Source organism: Petromyzon marinus, chromosome 12 (genome assembly GCF_048934315.1).
Source record: "Petromyzon marinus isolate PM22_M1 ecotype Great Lakes invasive population chromosome 12, UKy_Petmar_22M1.pri1.0, whole genome shotgun sequence".
Taxonomy (NCBI): Eukaryota; Metazoa; Chordata; class Hyperoartia; order Petromyzontiformes; family Petromyzontidae; genus Petromyzon; species Petromyzon marinus.
The window spans coordinates 12,248,273-12,264,177 of record NC_133678.1 but is presented as its reverse complement, the minus strand read 5'-3'; the positions used below and the strand labels follow the sequence as shown (position 1 = coordinate 12,264,177).

Below are 15,905 nucleotides of genomic sequence, written 5' to 3'. Positions count from 1 at the left end.
CGCAGTTGTGGAGTTCAGGAGGTGGCAACCCCAGTTAACGTACCACCACTTGTCACTGGGGGCTTTCCGCAGATAGGAATTAACCCAGGTGGCAAGGTTTGTACCGCAATGTGTGAACCACTGCCTTGCCGCTCTACACCATGCACACATCCGCACAGACACGTGTGCGTGCATTCACGTGCCACTGACAGCAATACAGGGGGCGTCCGTACTGTGCTTGCTGCTGCTGGTTCGTTCTGTTTGGTTTTAGGGGCAGTATATATTTTTCAAATCTTCCCCCGTTTGTCCTTTTAGTTGAATGAAAGGTGCATTAGTAGGCCTCAATTCAACGCGGCGCTTTCATGTCTGTTAAGACTTGACGGGGGAAATTAACATAGTGCGGGGCTTCATAGCAGACACAGTCACTTAAAAGTGAACTCAAGTGTATTCTATGCCCTGGTCCAATCAGCCACTCTCACTTCACCACTACAATCTACAAGAAGGCAAATATGGCCTTCAGGCAAATGATGTCGAAAATGTATGTACGTTTAACTTCTTTTCCACCGTACATATCCAACTGTGCTAATCGGAGGTGCAGAGGAAGGACAACAAACCCGACGCAAAAAAAAACTGTTCTAAAGAAATGACTTTTCAATCTAGATATGAAAGTGCATAGCTCCAGTGGCTTCTTAATGTCGGAAGGAAGAGCGTTCCAGACGGCCGCAGAAGCGCATCTGAAAGCGCGCGCTGCAGTGACCGTTTTTTGTTCGATGGCTCGCCAAAAGCCGCTGCGAGGATGACCGGAGTTCGCATGATGGTTTATGCTCCTTGAGAAAGGACAGAAAGAGGTGGAGCAATGGCGCTGTGCTGTCAATCCATCAGCTTCAGTTGTATTCCCAACCACGGTTAACATCAGTGGTGAGTGATGTCCAGAATGGTCCTGCTGCCCTACCTCACAAACCCACACTGGCCGGCATGGTGAAGTATGGCCAAACAACATCACATGGCGTGTGGAGGCCTCCGTCCAGCGATGGATCGCCAAAGAGATGAAAGCTAAATTGTTCAATTTTAATCGTTACAAATATTTGAATTGTCTCCGATGTGTTTTCAGGTCGTACCGTGCGATCGTCGGCACGATGTCCGACGTTTCGCTCCACGCACTGGGGGCTTCTTCAGGAGTTTACACGTCGAGCGGCGCGTCGGGATGCACATCGCGCCGCACAAAACGCGGAGCGACCGCAAAAACACGCGCAGTTGGGCCCTTTAATCGCGACAAACCAATGCCACGCAATTTAATATAGGGCGTGTGAAAACCTATCTCACCTCTATCTCAGTTTGCCGGTCGCGAAATTGCTATGGAGAACAGGTGACAGATGTCTGGCGAGAGAGTCAGGGTGACCTTCTATGGAGCTTGCAAATTCTTGACAGGCAAGTAGCACGTAGGTGAGAGGGCCTGACTGTGCAGCTGCAAGTAAAGATTGCTAAATTGTGCAGAGGTTTGATTCCTTTGAGATATTCAACTAAATGTTTTTTCTGGGATACACAAAGACAAAGTTCCCCCGTATAGCTTTAACAGACTGTAGGGGCGAAGTGCTGTTAGCGAGCACCTATGAAGGCCGGCACAGCACACGAGGGGGTGGGTGGCCAGCACCACGCCGGGCCGCCTTTGTCTCCCTAGTTTGCCAAGTTTACACACTGCACTAGTTACTCATTTGAAGATGAGTCGACCTAGGGGAAGCACAGGACCGGTTCCGATAATCGTTATTGGTGGTGGCCGTAGCGCGGCATGCTACACTGCCATGCACACACACACTCGCCACCGGGCCTTTATTGTCATGATCCTGCCCAAGTCAAAAAATGAGGTCCCACGTGATGTTTGGTTGGTGCAAAAACTCAAAACTTTTCTGCTACCTTTGTTTGCAATAAGTAAATACATATTTTTTTTAATGTGTACTTATGCAAAAAACCCATTGAGCCTCGAGACTCTTTCATTCATGCTACATTGGGGATGTTTGGCCAATTTTATCCGTGAGTGTTCGGCTTCATATGAGAGGAGGAAACTCGAGTGCTTGGAGAAAACCCACGACTACGGGAGGGGTAACAGCCAAAGCTCTGCACTGATGGATTCAACATTTCGTTTCCATATTGCCAGATCCTAGCCACCTCGCAGTCCAAGCCTACAACACCTTGAAGTCCCCCAGGCAGTCTACCATTCAAGAAGCAACCAGGCTCAACCCCGCTGTTGAACTCTTGGTTTTTTTCTTAGGATCGTCCACTTAAAAAATAGGCCAAGTGGCCTTTAAACCAGCACTGTGGTGGTGACTATGCACGCCTCTAAACCAGCACTGTGGTGGTGACTATGTACGCCTCTAAACCAGCACTGTGGTGGTGACTATGTACGCCTCTAAACCAGCACTGTGGTGGTGACTATGTACGCCTCTAAACCAGCACTATGGTGGTGACTATGTACGCCTCTAAACCAGCACTGTGGTGGTGACTATGTACGCCTCTAAACCAGCACTGTGGTGGTGACTATGTACGCCTCTAAACCAGCACTGTGGTGGTGACTATGTACGCCTCTAAACCAGCACTGTGGTGGTGACTATGCACGCCTCTAAACCAGCACTGTGGTGGTGACTATGTACGCCTCTAAACCAGCACTGTGGTGGTGACTATGTACGCCTCTAAACCAGCATTGTGGTGGTGACTATGCACGCCTCTAAACCAGCACTGTGGTGGTGACTATGTTCGCCTTTAAACCAGCACTGTGGTGGTGACTATGTACGCCTCTAAACCAGCACTGTGGTGGTGACTATGTTCGCCTTTAAACCAGCACTGTGGTAGTGACTATGCACGCCTCTAAAACAGCACTGTGGTGGTGACTATGTACGCCTCTAAACCAGCACTGTGGTGGTGACTATGCACGCCTTTAAACCAGCACTGTGGTGGTGACTATGCACGCCTCTAAACCAGCACTGTGGTGGTGACTATGCACGCCTCTAAACCAGCACTATGGTGGTGACTATGCACGCCTCTAAACCAGCACTGTGGTGGTGACTATGTATGCCTCTAAACCAGCACTGTGGTGGTGACTATGTACGCCTCTAAACCAGCACTGTGGTGGTGACTATGCACGCCTCTACACCAGCACTGTGGATTGGTGGATCGGACAGGTGTCGTGAAGCTCTCTTTCTGTGGGGGTCGAGGTGCTGTACCCTGGCTCGCCAGGAGAAGGCAGTACACCAAAAAAGAGGAACTGTTATGTCTGTATGGGATAGAGTGGTGGCTCCCTTTGCATGCGTTGCTTTTCTCCGGGTTCTTCAGAAGCTAAACAATTGAGTCTTTTACCAGGTAAGGCCGACTGCGATATATAGCTCTTTTTCAGAAGTGACCTGGCCACAAATGACAGCGCAACTAAGTGGCTTACCACGTGGCATTTTATAGCACCAAATGCTCTAAACGCACGTTTATAAACGTGGAGGGTTAAACCGGAGGACCCGGAAAAAAAGTACCACGCTACCACGGGGAGAAAGACAGCAGACTCCAAATATACAGCAGGCTCCAAATATACAGCAGACTCCAAATATACAGCAGGCTCCAAATATACAGCAGACTCCAAATATACAGCAGACTCCAAATATACAGCAGACTCCAAATATACAGCAGGCTCCAAATATACAGCAGACTCCAAATATACACCAGACTCCAAATATACAGCAGGCTCCAAATATACAGCAGACTCCAAATATACAGCAGCAGCAGGCGTCAAGGGGTCTAGATCGAACCCACGACCTCCTGCATACCATGCGAGGCAGTAAACATCTCACCACCGCAGAGCCTTCAGTGTGCTCCCACATGCAAATACTCATTAATGGGCTGAAAACGTATTTAATGTACAGGGGACCGCAGAGTTTGGGCAATTGTTGGCACCGGCTCACTGCCTGGCTGCCGCCGTCCCGCTTGGCCGTGGTTCCTGGCGGCCCTCCACTCGTTCTTCTGTGTCTGCGGCAGCCGCGTGTTACAAGTTGAAATTATTCTTATTGTTGTTGTTATAAGCATGGTCATCTTAAGACGCAATGCTGACAGCAAAAAAAATTAATACAATTAACATTTTTCTTTTAATTCTCGTGCCAAAGACTTTGTGGTGATCTTTGAGGATGTTTTTTTTTAGACGATATGAGCCCGATCCTTAAGTAATGATTGTCAGGTTTTTCACTTCATGTCGATTTACATTCAACGTTGATAGACTCTGATGTGGTCTATCAAGAACGTCGTCGGCACTGCACAGGTTAAGTCAGTGTCTTTGAATTCTGAGCTCTCGGCGCCTTCGCTGGGCTACCTTTGGTGAACGAGAGATGAGGAGGAGGAGTGAAGCTCACGGCAGGCCCCACCTGCAGACCCGGTTGCTTTTATTTTATTTTATTCCTGAAGATGAATCAACTGTTAAATTGGTGCCCATGAGGTTAAACCGGACGGGTGCCATATTGACACCGGGATAAAAATGGGAGCAGTGCTCGAGATATGCGCGTGCGTGTGTGTGCGCGTGTGCGCGTGCGTGTGTGTGTGCGCGTGTGTGTGTGTGCGTGTGTGTGCGTGCGTGTGTGTGCGCGTGTGCGCGTGCGTGTGTGTGCACGTGTGTGTGTGTGCGTGTGTGTGCGTGTCGGCATGCGTGCACGTGTCTGTCTGGGCAGCCGTAGTGGAGCGGCGAGCGCACTGCGCTGCGAATCCGACTACCCGTGTTTAATTCCCGCTCACAGCCAACTGTCGGTAACCAATATCCGAACCATTCCTGGGCTTCGCTTAGGTCGACTCAGTCATAAGTTAGTATCTGGCGTGGTGTGTAAACCTCGGCACTGGAGAGACAAAGGTGGTCGGGCGTTGTGCTGGGCACCCACACCCCCTCGTGTGCTGTGCGGGCTTAACAGATGTTCGCAAACAAAGCTTCCTCCGACAGTCTCTACGGCAGTGTTTTCCACCGCAAGGCCCGCGGGCCACTGTCAGGTCCCTTGGTGGCCTTTGGTGCAGCACCCCGACAGACAAATACACAAATATGAAAACGCCTCTCATCGTGCTGTCAAACCACAATGGTTACAAACGGGTGGCCCCCATCTGGAAAACGACGGGAGACCACGCGTGCTCGATGGCAAACCCGGGGGTATCTTTGTCTCTGCGCACCCGTACGCTTCGCGCGCGTGTACGGACGCGCGCGTCACCTTGCTGTGCGCGTAGACCACGGAGCCGAGCAGCTTCCAGGTGCCGCCCCTGCGGTCCATGCGGACCATGCGCAGGATCTGCAGGAAGCGCAGCGAGCGCAGCGCCGACGTCGCAAAGATGTTGCCCTGGGTGCCGGCGGCGATCACCGCCAGGGACGCCACCAGCACGATGCTGTCTGCAGCGCAGCAGCGCCCGTCGGAGGACACACGCGCACAGCTACGTGAAGAGAGACAGCTGTGTGTCTGTAGAACCTACTGATAGGGATACACTTGACTATTTGTATACGGAGGCATTCATGATGTCGAGACGGCCAGATGTGAAATTCTCTGTTCGGTTATGCAGCGATAGTCAAGTAGGAGAACAGACACAGCAGAGACAAGTGAGAATATGGATCACTATAAGACTGCAGAGCCGGCTATGATGTCATAACAGAATCCTATGAGATTATAACACCAGCTATGAGATTTCAAGAATAGCCATAACACTGCCAAGAGAGACATTTATTAATTCTGCTTGCTTACCAAAGGAAAGCCTCAATGAGTCTCAAACTTTTTGTTCAGGAGGGTCCTGCCAAGTTTTCGCAGTCGAGAGCGATGCTGCTGCTGCTGTGTGTAATCCCAATTGAGTAATTTTCAGGTGGTTTCTTTCAGCACTGGTATGTTACATTGCATCTTTTTTTTTCCCTGCGAAGGGGAGGAAACCAGGGAACCTGGAAGAAACCCATGCAGAGCAGTGGGAGCGAATACAAACTCCAAGCAGAAAGACACCCGAGGAGTCGGGAATCGAAGCAAGGAGCGTCTCGCCGTGCGGCACGAGCGTTAACGGCAGAGCCGGCCTGCCCATCCAAGGTCCACAGATCCGGCTGGGAAAAATGCATGTCGAGTCAAGGCAAGCTGATCTTGTGTAACCTTGGCCAGAGCTCGAGAGGCCAGGAGAGAGGACCTAGGTCACAACAACGCCGAAAGCAAAACAAATCCGAGTAACGGCGGACGAGGTGATTGGAACGGAGCAAGCAAAAAACAAACAAACTGCACGCTCCACGTGAAAAATTGAAAACGTTGCACAAACACGGATCACTATTCACCAATGTATTCCCGGTCACGTAAGTCGGCCCGGGCGGATAGATGTACCCTTCGTCTGATACAGAGTCAGTTATGAGCCCAGAGCACCGCCTCTGTGGGACCGTGACGGTGCCTACCGCTGTGTGACTCAGCGCACTCCTTTGCCACGAGGACACCATCGCAGCGGTGGTGGCGGCGGCGGCGAGGCGCCACCCGGGAGGCCGCGGGGGCGGTCAAAACCGGGCACGCTCAGACCCAAAGTGAGCGGCACGTTGCCGGGGTGTCCAATGAGTCTTTCGTCGGCATCTCCCGTCAACGGTAATTTGAACCGAGTGAGACATTGCTGGAGAGAATACGTGTCACTGCGGGCGGTGGTCACATCTGTGTCGCCATTTGAAACAAAAACAAACTAAAGCAGGCGTCCGAGAGGGACGGTGGCGGATGTTAAGTTTTGTTGGAGTTTGTGGCGAGCCGTAACAATGCCTCCTGAGCCTCCACCTACTGCTCCCCTCTCTCCTGAACAGAGATTCTGATGTCAACGTTGCATTGTCGAGTTTAGAGGACACGAGCACATTTAAAACCAGCGTTATCAGGCAGTTGTGGGAATTGTGAAAATGGACTCCAGTTCTGGGCCTTAAATGTAATGGCGTGACGGTTGTATTGTTGTATTTTGCATTGTTGCGGATTGCTCTCCAACACACCGGAGTACTGAAGCAAGAAATACATTGGCACGTTTGTCCACGTGACAGCTCTTTTAAGTGGCAGATGGACAAAGACAGACACTCCCCGTATAGCCTTAACAGACTGTTGGGGCAAGTGTTGTTCGCGAGCACCAATGATGGCCGGCAGGGTAGATGAGGTGGTGGGTGGCCCAGCATCACGCCCAATTTGCTTCATCTCCCCAGTGGCGATGTTTTCACACCGCACCAGACACTCAATTGAGAATGAGTCGATCTTCGGGAGGAGGACCCAGGACCGGTTCAGATAATCATTATCACTGGTGTTAGCCATGAGCAGGAATCGAACTCGGGTCACAGAGCGCTAACAGCTACACTACCGCTCCCCACACACATTTTACTGACGCGATCTGTCCCAAAAATAAATGATGAATTGGAAGATTAGCAACGTAAAAAAACTTTGACCGTTCTGGAAAGCAAGTGGGCTTGGGCAGGACGCGGCAGTTTGAGAGACGGTGCCGAGTGGGCGAGACTAGCGATGGAGCGGCAGGCAAAGGAGAGAGCATCTTGAGAGGTCGTCCACAGTGCAGATGGAGCGATCAGCAGCCGGCATGTGGAAGCCAGATGGATTGTTGCACCGTGGCACTGAGAAAGACGGCAATGGCTTGAGGTATTCGTCCAACAGGGGATTGATGATGACTGCTGCTCCTGCTGATGATGTTGCATTTTAAAAGTCTAGGTCTTTGGCTGATCGAGAAACTCAGAGCAATTGCTATTTCGGTCTAAATATAATGGTCGTGTTGGTGACGATTGCTATTATCCATAATGATGAATGCAAGGAGCTACTTTGGGTAATTTAACGGTGAATATTATTTCTGTCAATGCAAACTCAAAACGAAGTTAAATCTACAGTTTTAAAAGCCCATCCAAGAAGACACGAGGCTCATGCGGGATTATGAGCACAGTGACGCTCGGGCTTTGGATCCGAAGAACAAAATAATAAAGCGAATTGTCACTTTAATTATTGCGTTCACAACGTTTCGTCTGCTGCTTGTTTGCCTGAAGCACAACAGGGTTGTGTGGGCTAAGACAAAGGGCTGGAGATACCGAGGGATGAAGGCAGACAAAGTCAGCGACGCAAATAATAACAGTGACACAAGCAAAGAGAGGCAGTGAGTGAGAACGAAACAAATGTTGATTTAAAGCTTTCGTGACAGCAGGGATTCATATTCTTGGTTCTTTCGAAAGAACCAAGAATGAGAACGAAACAGGTAGGAAAAATATAAGGAGAGACGTACAGACTGAGATATTGTACAGCCAAACAGGCAGATGAAGACATGGACAGATAGAATGGCAAACGGGCATACAGACGGATGGATGGACTACCAGGAAGACAGGCAAATAAACGGACATAACAGATCGGTGGACAGACAAATAGATGAATGGATGGAATGGAGGGTCAGACAGGTGGGCAGACAGATGAATGATCACAGAGACGAGCAAAATGGAGAGACGTAAGATCAAGCAGGCAGACGGCCGGACAGACGACCAGACGCACGGGCAGACGGAAAGACGGTCAAACAGAGTCACCGATGATGCAGAAGGGCTTGCGGGCGAAGCGGAGGCGCCCTTGCCAGCCGCGGTAGCGGCAGCAGCACCCGGCCGCCCAGATCCTCAGGAAATACTCGAGGCCGAACAGAACCATCATGATGCCCTCCTGCGGAGACACAAAAACAAACATTCCCCGTGTAGCCTACATTGGCTATTGAGGCAAGTGCTGTTGGTACAGACCTATTGAGGGTGGCACGGCACACGATACTGCCGTATAGCTTTCACAGACTTGTTGGAGCAAGTGCTGTTCATGAGCAACTATGAAGGCCGACACGGCACACAAGGGGATGGGTGACCATTCATGGATGCTTTTGTCTCCCCAGTGGCGATGTTTACACACCACACCAGGTACTCATTTGAGGCTGAGTCAACCTAGGGAAGGCCGAGAACCGATTCAGATAATCGACACTGGTGTTGGCCGTGAGCGGGAATTGAACTCGGGTGGCCGGGTTCGTAGTTGATTGTAAACTACTTCGTTTTACACGGAGATATAAGAACAAAGGCAACGCGAAAACCACTATACTTCCACTCCCCAGGCTTACAGACTTACACACACATAAGCACACACTCACGGATACTGCACAAAGTACAAGATAAACAGCACCCTAGAGATGCAATCTTCTAAAAATACTCTCAAATTTGGCTGTCTAGCTGTGTTACCGTCCATCATCATGGACAAGGTACATTGGACAAGGCCCCCATCCACCGGCCCCCAACCCCCAGCAGCTATCGCCCCCCCCGTTTAAGGTTCCCTGACAGCATGTGATGGGAACATTATTGAATTTTTGCTGTTTCTTTCTGCGGAGACATTCCAACAGCCAGCCAGTGACCACCGCCATCCAGAGACTTCCATGGCTCTTGATGCACTAGAAGAGCTACACTTTCTTCAGAGACTTCCATGGTTCTTGATGCACTAGAAGAGCTACACTTTCTTCAGAGACTTACATGGTTCTTGATGCACTAGAAGAGCTACACTTTCTTCCGAGACTTCTATGGTTCTTGATGCACTAGAAGAGCTACACTTTCTTCAGAGACTTACATGGTTCTTGATGCACTAGAAGAGCTACACTTTCTTCAGAGACTTCCATGGTTCTTGATGCACTAGAAGAGCTACACTTTCTTCAGAGACTTCCATGGTTCTTGATGCACTAGAAGAGCTACACTTTCTTCAGAGACTTCTATGGTTCTTGATGCACTAGAAGAGCTACACTTTCTTCAGAGACTTCTATGGTTCTTGATGCACTAGAAGAGCTACACTTTCTTCAGAGACTTCCATGGCTCTTGATGCACTAGAAGAGCTACACTTTCTTCAGAGACTTCCATGATTCTTGATGAACTAGGAGAGCTACACTTTCTTCAGAGACTTCTATGGCTCTTGATACACTAGAAGAGCTACACTTTCTTCAGAGACTTCCATGGCTCTTGATGCACTAGAAGAGCTACACTTTCTTCAGAGACTTCCATGGCTCTTGATGCACTAGAAGAGCTACACTTTCTTCAGAGACTTACATGGTTCTTGATGCACTGGAAGAGCTACACTTTCTTCAGAGACTTCCATGGCTCTTGATGCACTAGAAGAGCTACACTTTCTTCAGAGACTTCCATGGTTCTTGATGCACTGGAAGAGCTACACTTTCTTCAGAGACTTCCATGGCTCTTGATGCACTAGAAGAGCTACACTTTCTTCAGAGACTTCCATGGCTCTTGATGCACTAGACGAGCTACACTTTCTTCAGAGACTTCTATGGTTCTTGATGCACTAGAAGAGCTACACTTTCTTCAGAGACTTACATGGTTCTTGATGCACTAGAAGAGCTACACTTTCTTCAGAGACTTCCATGGTTCTTGATGCACTAGAAGAGCTACACTTTCTTCAGAGACTTCTATGGCTCTTGATGCACTAGAAGAGCTACACTTTCTTCAGAGACTTCCATGGCTCTTGATGCACTAGAAGAGCTACACTTTCTTCAGAGACTTCCATGGCTCTTGATGCACTGGGAGAGCTACACTTTCTTTATGAATCCCTGCAGCCACGAAAGATTTAAATACAAATGTCTTCCAGTTGTTCAGATAACTAAACAACACTTGTCAGATTTGACTGCATTATGCAAATCTGACTGAATTGTCCGTGTCACGTCAGGGGACATGCATCCATTCAAAGCTCTCGAGGAGAGCTATATCACCTCGTATTCAACAGAAAATAACCCGCAGAAATTGATGCCGCAGAACTGCTACTGAGATCTCGTAGCGCAACTACATTATCAGCTCAGGGGGTGCGGCAATCGGTCAGGTGGGGCCCCAATACGGTTGAAAACACATCTCATGGTGGTTGTCAACGGGGCCCCAACTCGTAGCTTGGGGGGGGGGGGGGGGAATGCACCCCTACCTCCATACTCGTTACTGCTGATATCCCTTGGAGTGATCTCTTAGTCACTCTAGGGATGCTGTACATTCCCAACCGCCCTGTTGCAGAGGTATTCGTCAGATGGCAGGCAAACTACAGTTCTACATTTTCAGAGATGAAATAGTTTTTTCTTCCAATTTACATGGCAAGTCTCATTTAATTTGATCTTTTGCTGTTCAGAGATTGGTGACTGGGCTTGAGACCAGTGACAACACCACACTAGATAACCCAATTTAAGTACGGGTTGATAGAACGTGGATTCGAACCCGGTTTCCCAGGGGTGCCATCTCCGTGCCCTGGCACCGTAAATTAGCTCCCACCCATACCAACCTGAAAATAATTTTTAAAAAGGGCAAATCATCAACGTGAAATTGCGAGGCAGTAATCCATGACACAATTGAAGTCATTGTCCCAATGGTCGAACAAGTGGAAGCTATCGCCCATCTCTGTTGGAATTCCTCTGGCAGACTGCCAGCCTCTATCGTTCCAAGACTGGTGTCTGGCCATAAAGTGGTACCAATTTGCAACAAGCTCACACAGATGTTGAGATACACTGATGCTGAACTTACATTTGAACTCGCAACCTTCAATGGTGATTCGAGTTCATAAACCACTCGGCCAGATGTATATGTATGAAAAATCACAATAATGCCCTTAACCCAGGAAAGCTTGAGTCTCAAGACTCCTTTTCAGGAGGATGCCACATTGGGATGTTTGGCCCATATACATTTATGAGCGTTTGGCTCGTGGGAGAAAACTGGAATACCTGGATAAAAAAAAACACGAATGAAAGAGGATAACACTCAATGCACTGCACAAAGAGATACAATCCACTGCTGTACTGTTGTCTCTTGTACACATCACATTTCCGACATGATTAAGCTCCTTCTGCTCATTAATAAGTACGGCTTCAAAACATCACAGGGGAGCGAACATTTTCGCAACAAACACGAGTGCATCGCACTGGTGTTTACATGTTATGCATTATTGCGGAAAAAATGTCCTGGGTGAAGACGAAAAAAATCATTGCCGTTACACAAGTAACCATGACACTGAATATGCAGCATGTGTACACGCGATTAGCATTGCCATAACATTAATTTACATACACCTCCCGTGAGTGCTTCTGAGCTCATTAAATGAGCCGTGTAAACCCATTCATAAAAATGAGTGTCCCTTGGCTGACGTTCCCCAAACTGGAAATGATCTGCCTCTGGCTGGACAACGAAGGCTCTTCACACGAGCAGCTATCCAAACACCGCTTGGGCCAATTCAGCTTCAAAAAGTAAATAACTAAATAAATACATATTAAATTTTGATTTAAAGCTTTCGTGACTGCAGGGATTCATATTCTTGGTTCTTTCGGTAAAGTCATGTAGTAGGGAAACAATGAAATAATAAAAATATAAAACAATAACATTCTCACGACGTTTCGACTGCAACACAAGCAATCATCATCAGGTGTGAAAACCACAACAAGAAAATTTGAAAAAAGTGGCGGTTATTTTTAACGTTAGCACCACGGAGAGAGATTTGACAGTTTGTTCAGATGGACGAGTCCATCTATGTTCGGAAAAGAGGAGGGGGGAGACGAAAAATAATGGATGCGGTCTGAAAGCCACCTTAAGCGTGATCAATCAATTAAGACCCAAAATGGTTTATCAAATCTTTCCAATGATTGCTAAGCCAGAATCCATCTTCTCGGTTGAAATTGTCTCTGTGTTTGTATATGTAGATAGCCTCATGAACGAATCTCTCATGGTAGCTAGATGGCTTGCAAAGAACCTCTGTCTTGGAGAAGTCAATGTCATGTGAGCCTACTGAATTATAACAGTGATCTGCCACGGCCGAGGTGTTGGTCCCACCGTGTTTTAGGTCTGCTTTGACTTCTCCAAGACAGAGGTTCTTTGCAAGCCATCTGGCTACCATAAAGATTCATTCATGAGGCTATCCACATATACAAACACAGAGGCAATTTCAACCGAGAAGATGGATTCTGGCTTAGCAATCATTGGAAGGATTTGATAAACCATTTTGGATCTTAATTCATTGTTCAAGCTCATGGTGGTTTTCAGACCGCATCCATTATTTTCGTCTTCCCCCTCCTCTTTTCCGAACATGGATGGACTCGTCCATCTGAATAACTGCCAAATCGCTCTCCGTGGTGCTAACGTTAAAAATAACCGCCACTTTTTTCAAATTTTCTTGCTGTGGTTTTCACACCTGATGATGATTGCTTGTGTTGCAGTCGAAACGTCGTGAGAATTTTATTGTTTTGTATTTTTATTATTTTATTGTTTCCCTTCTACGTGACTTTCCCGAAAGAACCAAGAATATGAATCCCTGCAGTCATGAAAGCTTTAAATCAAAATTTTAATAAATACATTTTACAGACATTATTGTGCACTGAAAGCTGAGGATCACCAAAAATAATCCAAGAATTGGGGCAATAAAAATGTCAAAATTAATTTGTGAACGGCAAATTTGTGAGGGAGAATTCTCCTGCCAGGAAGTGGAGGCAGATTACATTCTGCGAGGGAGGCAGGTAATGAATTTCCTCAGCTGTGCCAGTGCGTCACCGAGATTGGAAAAATATCATTAATATCCCAGAAGCAGACCCGGTCCTAATGCCCCCCCCCCCCCCCCAAGTCCCCTGGGTGGCCTCGGTGTTTATTGTTTGAGCGGCAATGAAATGGCAGACTTTTCAAGTTGACGCTCCCACGGGAGGATCCCGCTTCTGGCTTCAAAGACGCGGCCCTGATCGAGGCATCAATGGGAGGTCCTCGCGACCCTCCCTCATGAACGACCCTCTCTCGTGAACGACCCCCTCGAGACAGCGGGAGGGAGGCGGTGGTTCATTCCAAATGTAACCGGCCGCACTGGCGTGACTGCAACATTTCCCGGACCTGCCGATCCGCTCATGCCAATTTTTTTTACGACACAATACGAATGACATTTTTCGCGAAGTGACAATTTTCGTGATATCAGTTTCCCATAACTTTGTCATTGTATTTAACGCTTTAATATAATCGCATTCTATTTTTTTCCACTATGCACGACTTCCAGCTCAAGTAGGATTAACTCGAAGATGTTCAACCGCAGTTCGCTCAATGCGAGTCTGCCACAAAGCCGTCTAATCCCTGGAACTTTAGAGTTGATAATGCTTACAATGCACTTGCTGCCAGTAACAGAAGAAATAATCAATGCCAAATTTTGCAGAGCAGTGACGTAATGGCCATTGGCAATTTACGCATCTACAACTTTCCCGATTGTTCTTTTATTTTTTCACAAATACAGTCAGGAAATGAAATGCATAAGATGAGAAACTGATATTCTTGGTTCTTTCGGTAAAATCACCTAGATGAAAAATAAAATAAAAAGAATAAATAGAAAATAATAAAAGCAAAAAACCCACGACTTTTCGATCGCAACACAAGTGGTCTTCATCAGGTGGAGAGAATTTATTTTAAATTTGTAATTTTATTATTTTTATTTTCTTTTTCTTTTCTATTTACGTGACTTTGTCGAAAGAACCAAGAATATTAATTCCTGCAGTCACGAAAGTTTTAAGTCAAAATTAGAAACTGAGTAATCGTTATCGCGACACAAAGGAATGTTTACAAATGGGCAATAGGATCATAGTGGGTCTCTTCTATTGTATGGTATTATCATAGATCGTTGTATTGGTTGGTGACGTGACCCCGTGTTGGTGACGTGTCCATGATGTGACCCCGTGTTGGTGACGTGTCCATGACGTGACCCCGTGTTGGTGACGTGTTCATAACGTGACCCCGTGTTGGTGACGTGTCCATAACATGACCCCGTGTTGGTGACGCGTCCATGACGTGACCCCGTGTTGGTTGACGTGACCCCGTGTTGGTGACGTGTCCATAACGTGATCCCGTGTTGGTGACGTGTCTCTAAAGTGACCCCGTGTTGGTGACGTGTCCATACGTGACGTGTTGATGATGTGTCCATACGTGACCCCGTGTTGGTGACGTGTCCATAACGTGACCCTGTGTTGGTGACGTGTCTCTAAAGTGACCCCGTGTTGGTGACGTGTCCATACGTGACGTGTTGATGACGTGTCCATACGTGACCCCGTGTTGGTGACGTGTCCATAACGTGACCCCGTGTTGGTGACGCGTCCATGACGTGACCCCGTGTTGGTGACGTGCCCATAACGTGACCCCGTGTTGGTGACGCGTCCATGACGTGACCCCGTGTTGGTGACGTGTCCATACGTGACCCCGTGTTGGTGACGTGTCCATAACGTGACCCTGTGTTGGTGACGTGTCCATAACGTAACCCTGTGTTGGTGACGTGTCCATAACGTGACCCCGTGTTGGTGACGTGTCCATAACGTGACCCCGTGTTGGTTGACGTGACCCCGTGTTGGTGACGTGTCCATACGTGACGTGTTGATGACGTGTCCATACGTGACCCCGTGTTGGTGACGTGTCCATAACGTGACCCCGTGTTGGTGACGCGTCCATGACGTGACCCCGTGTTGGTGACGTGTCCATAACGTGACCCCGTGTTGGTGACGCGTCCATGACGTGACCCCGTGTTGGTGACGTGTCCATACGTGACCCTGTGTTGGTGACGTGTCCATAACGTGACCCTGTATTGGTGACGTGTCCATAACGTAACCCTGTGTTGGTGACGTGTCCATAACGTGACCCCGTGTTGGTGACGTGTCCATAACGTGACCCCGTGTTGGTTGACGTGACCCCGTGTTGGTGACGTGTCCATAACGTGACCCCGTGTTGGTGACGTGTCCATGACGTGACCCCGTGTTGGTGACGTGTCTCTAAAGTGACCCCGTGTTGGTGACGTGTCCATAACGTGACCCTGTGTTGGTGACGTGTCCATAACGTAACCCTGTGTTGGTGACGTGTCCATAACGTGACCCCGTGTTGGTGACGTGTCCATAACGTGACCCCGTGTTGGTTGACG

The 15,905-nt window shown here is 48.3% G+C and overlaps 1 protein-coding gene across 2 annotated transcripts in view; it reads right to left on the bottom strand.

Moving 5' to 3' along the window:
- Positions 1-15,905, bottom strand: part of LOC116941564 (potassium voltage-gated channel subfamily KQT member 4-like) — a 262,834-nt gene that overhangs the window by 63,304 nt on the left and 183,625 nt on the right. For both annotated transcript variants that reach the window (XM_032952741.2, XM_032952742.2), the window contains exons 3-4: positions 8,522-8,648; positions 5,193-5,368 (exon numbers count right to left, since the gene is read on the bottom strand). In XM_032952741.2, the coding sequence (XP_032808632.2) occupies positions 5,193-5,368; positions 8,522-8,648 (303 nt within the window). The remainder of the gene's footprint in view (positions 1-5,192; positions 5,369-8,521; positions 8,649-15,905) is intronic.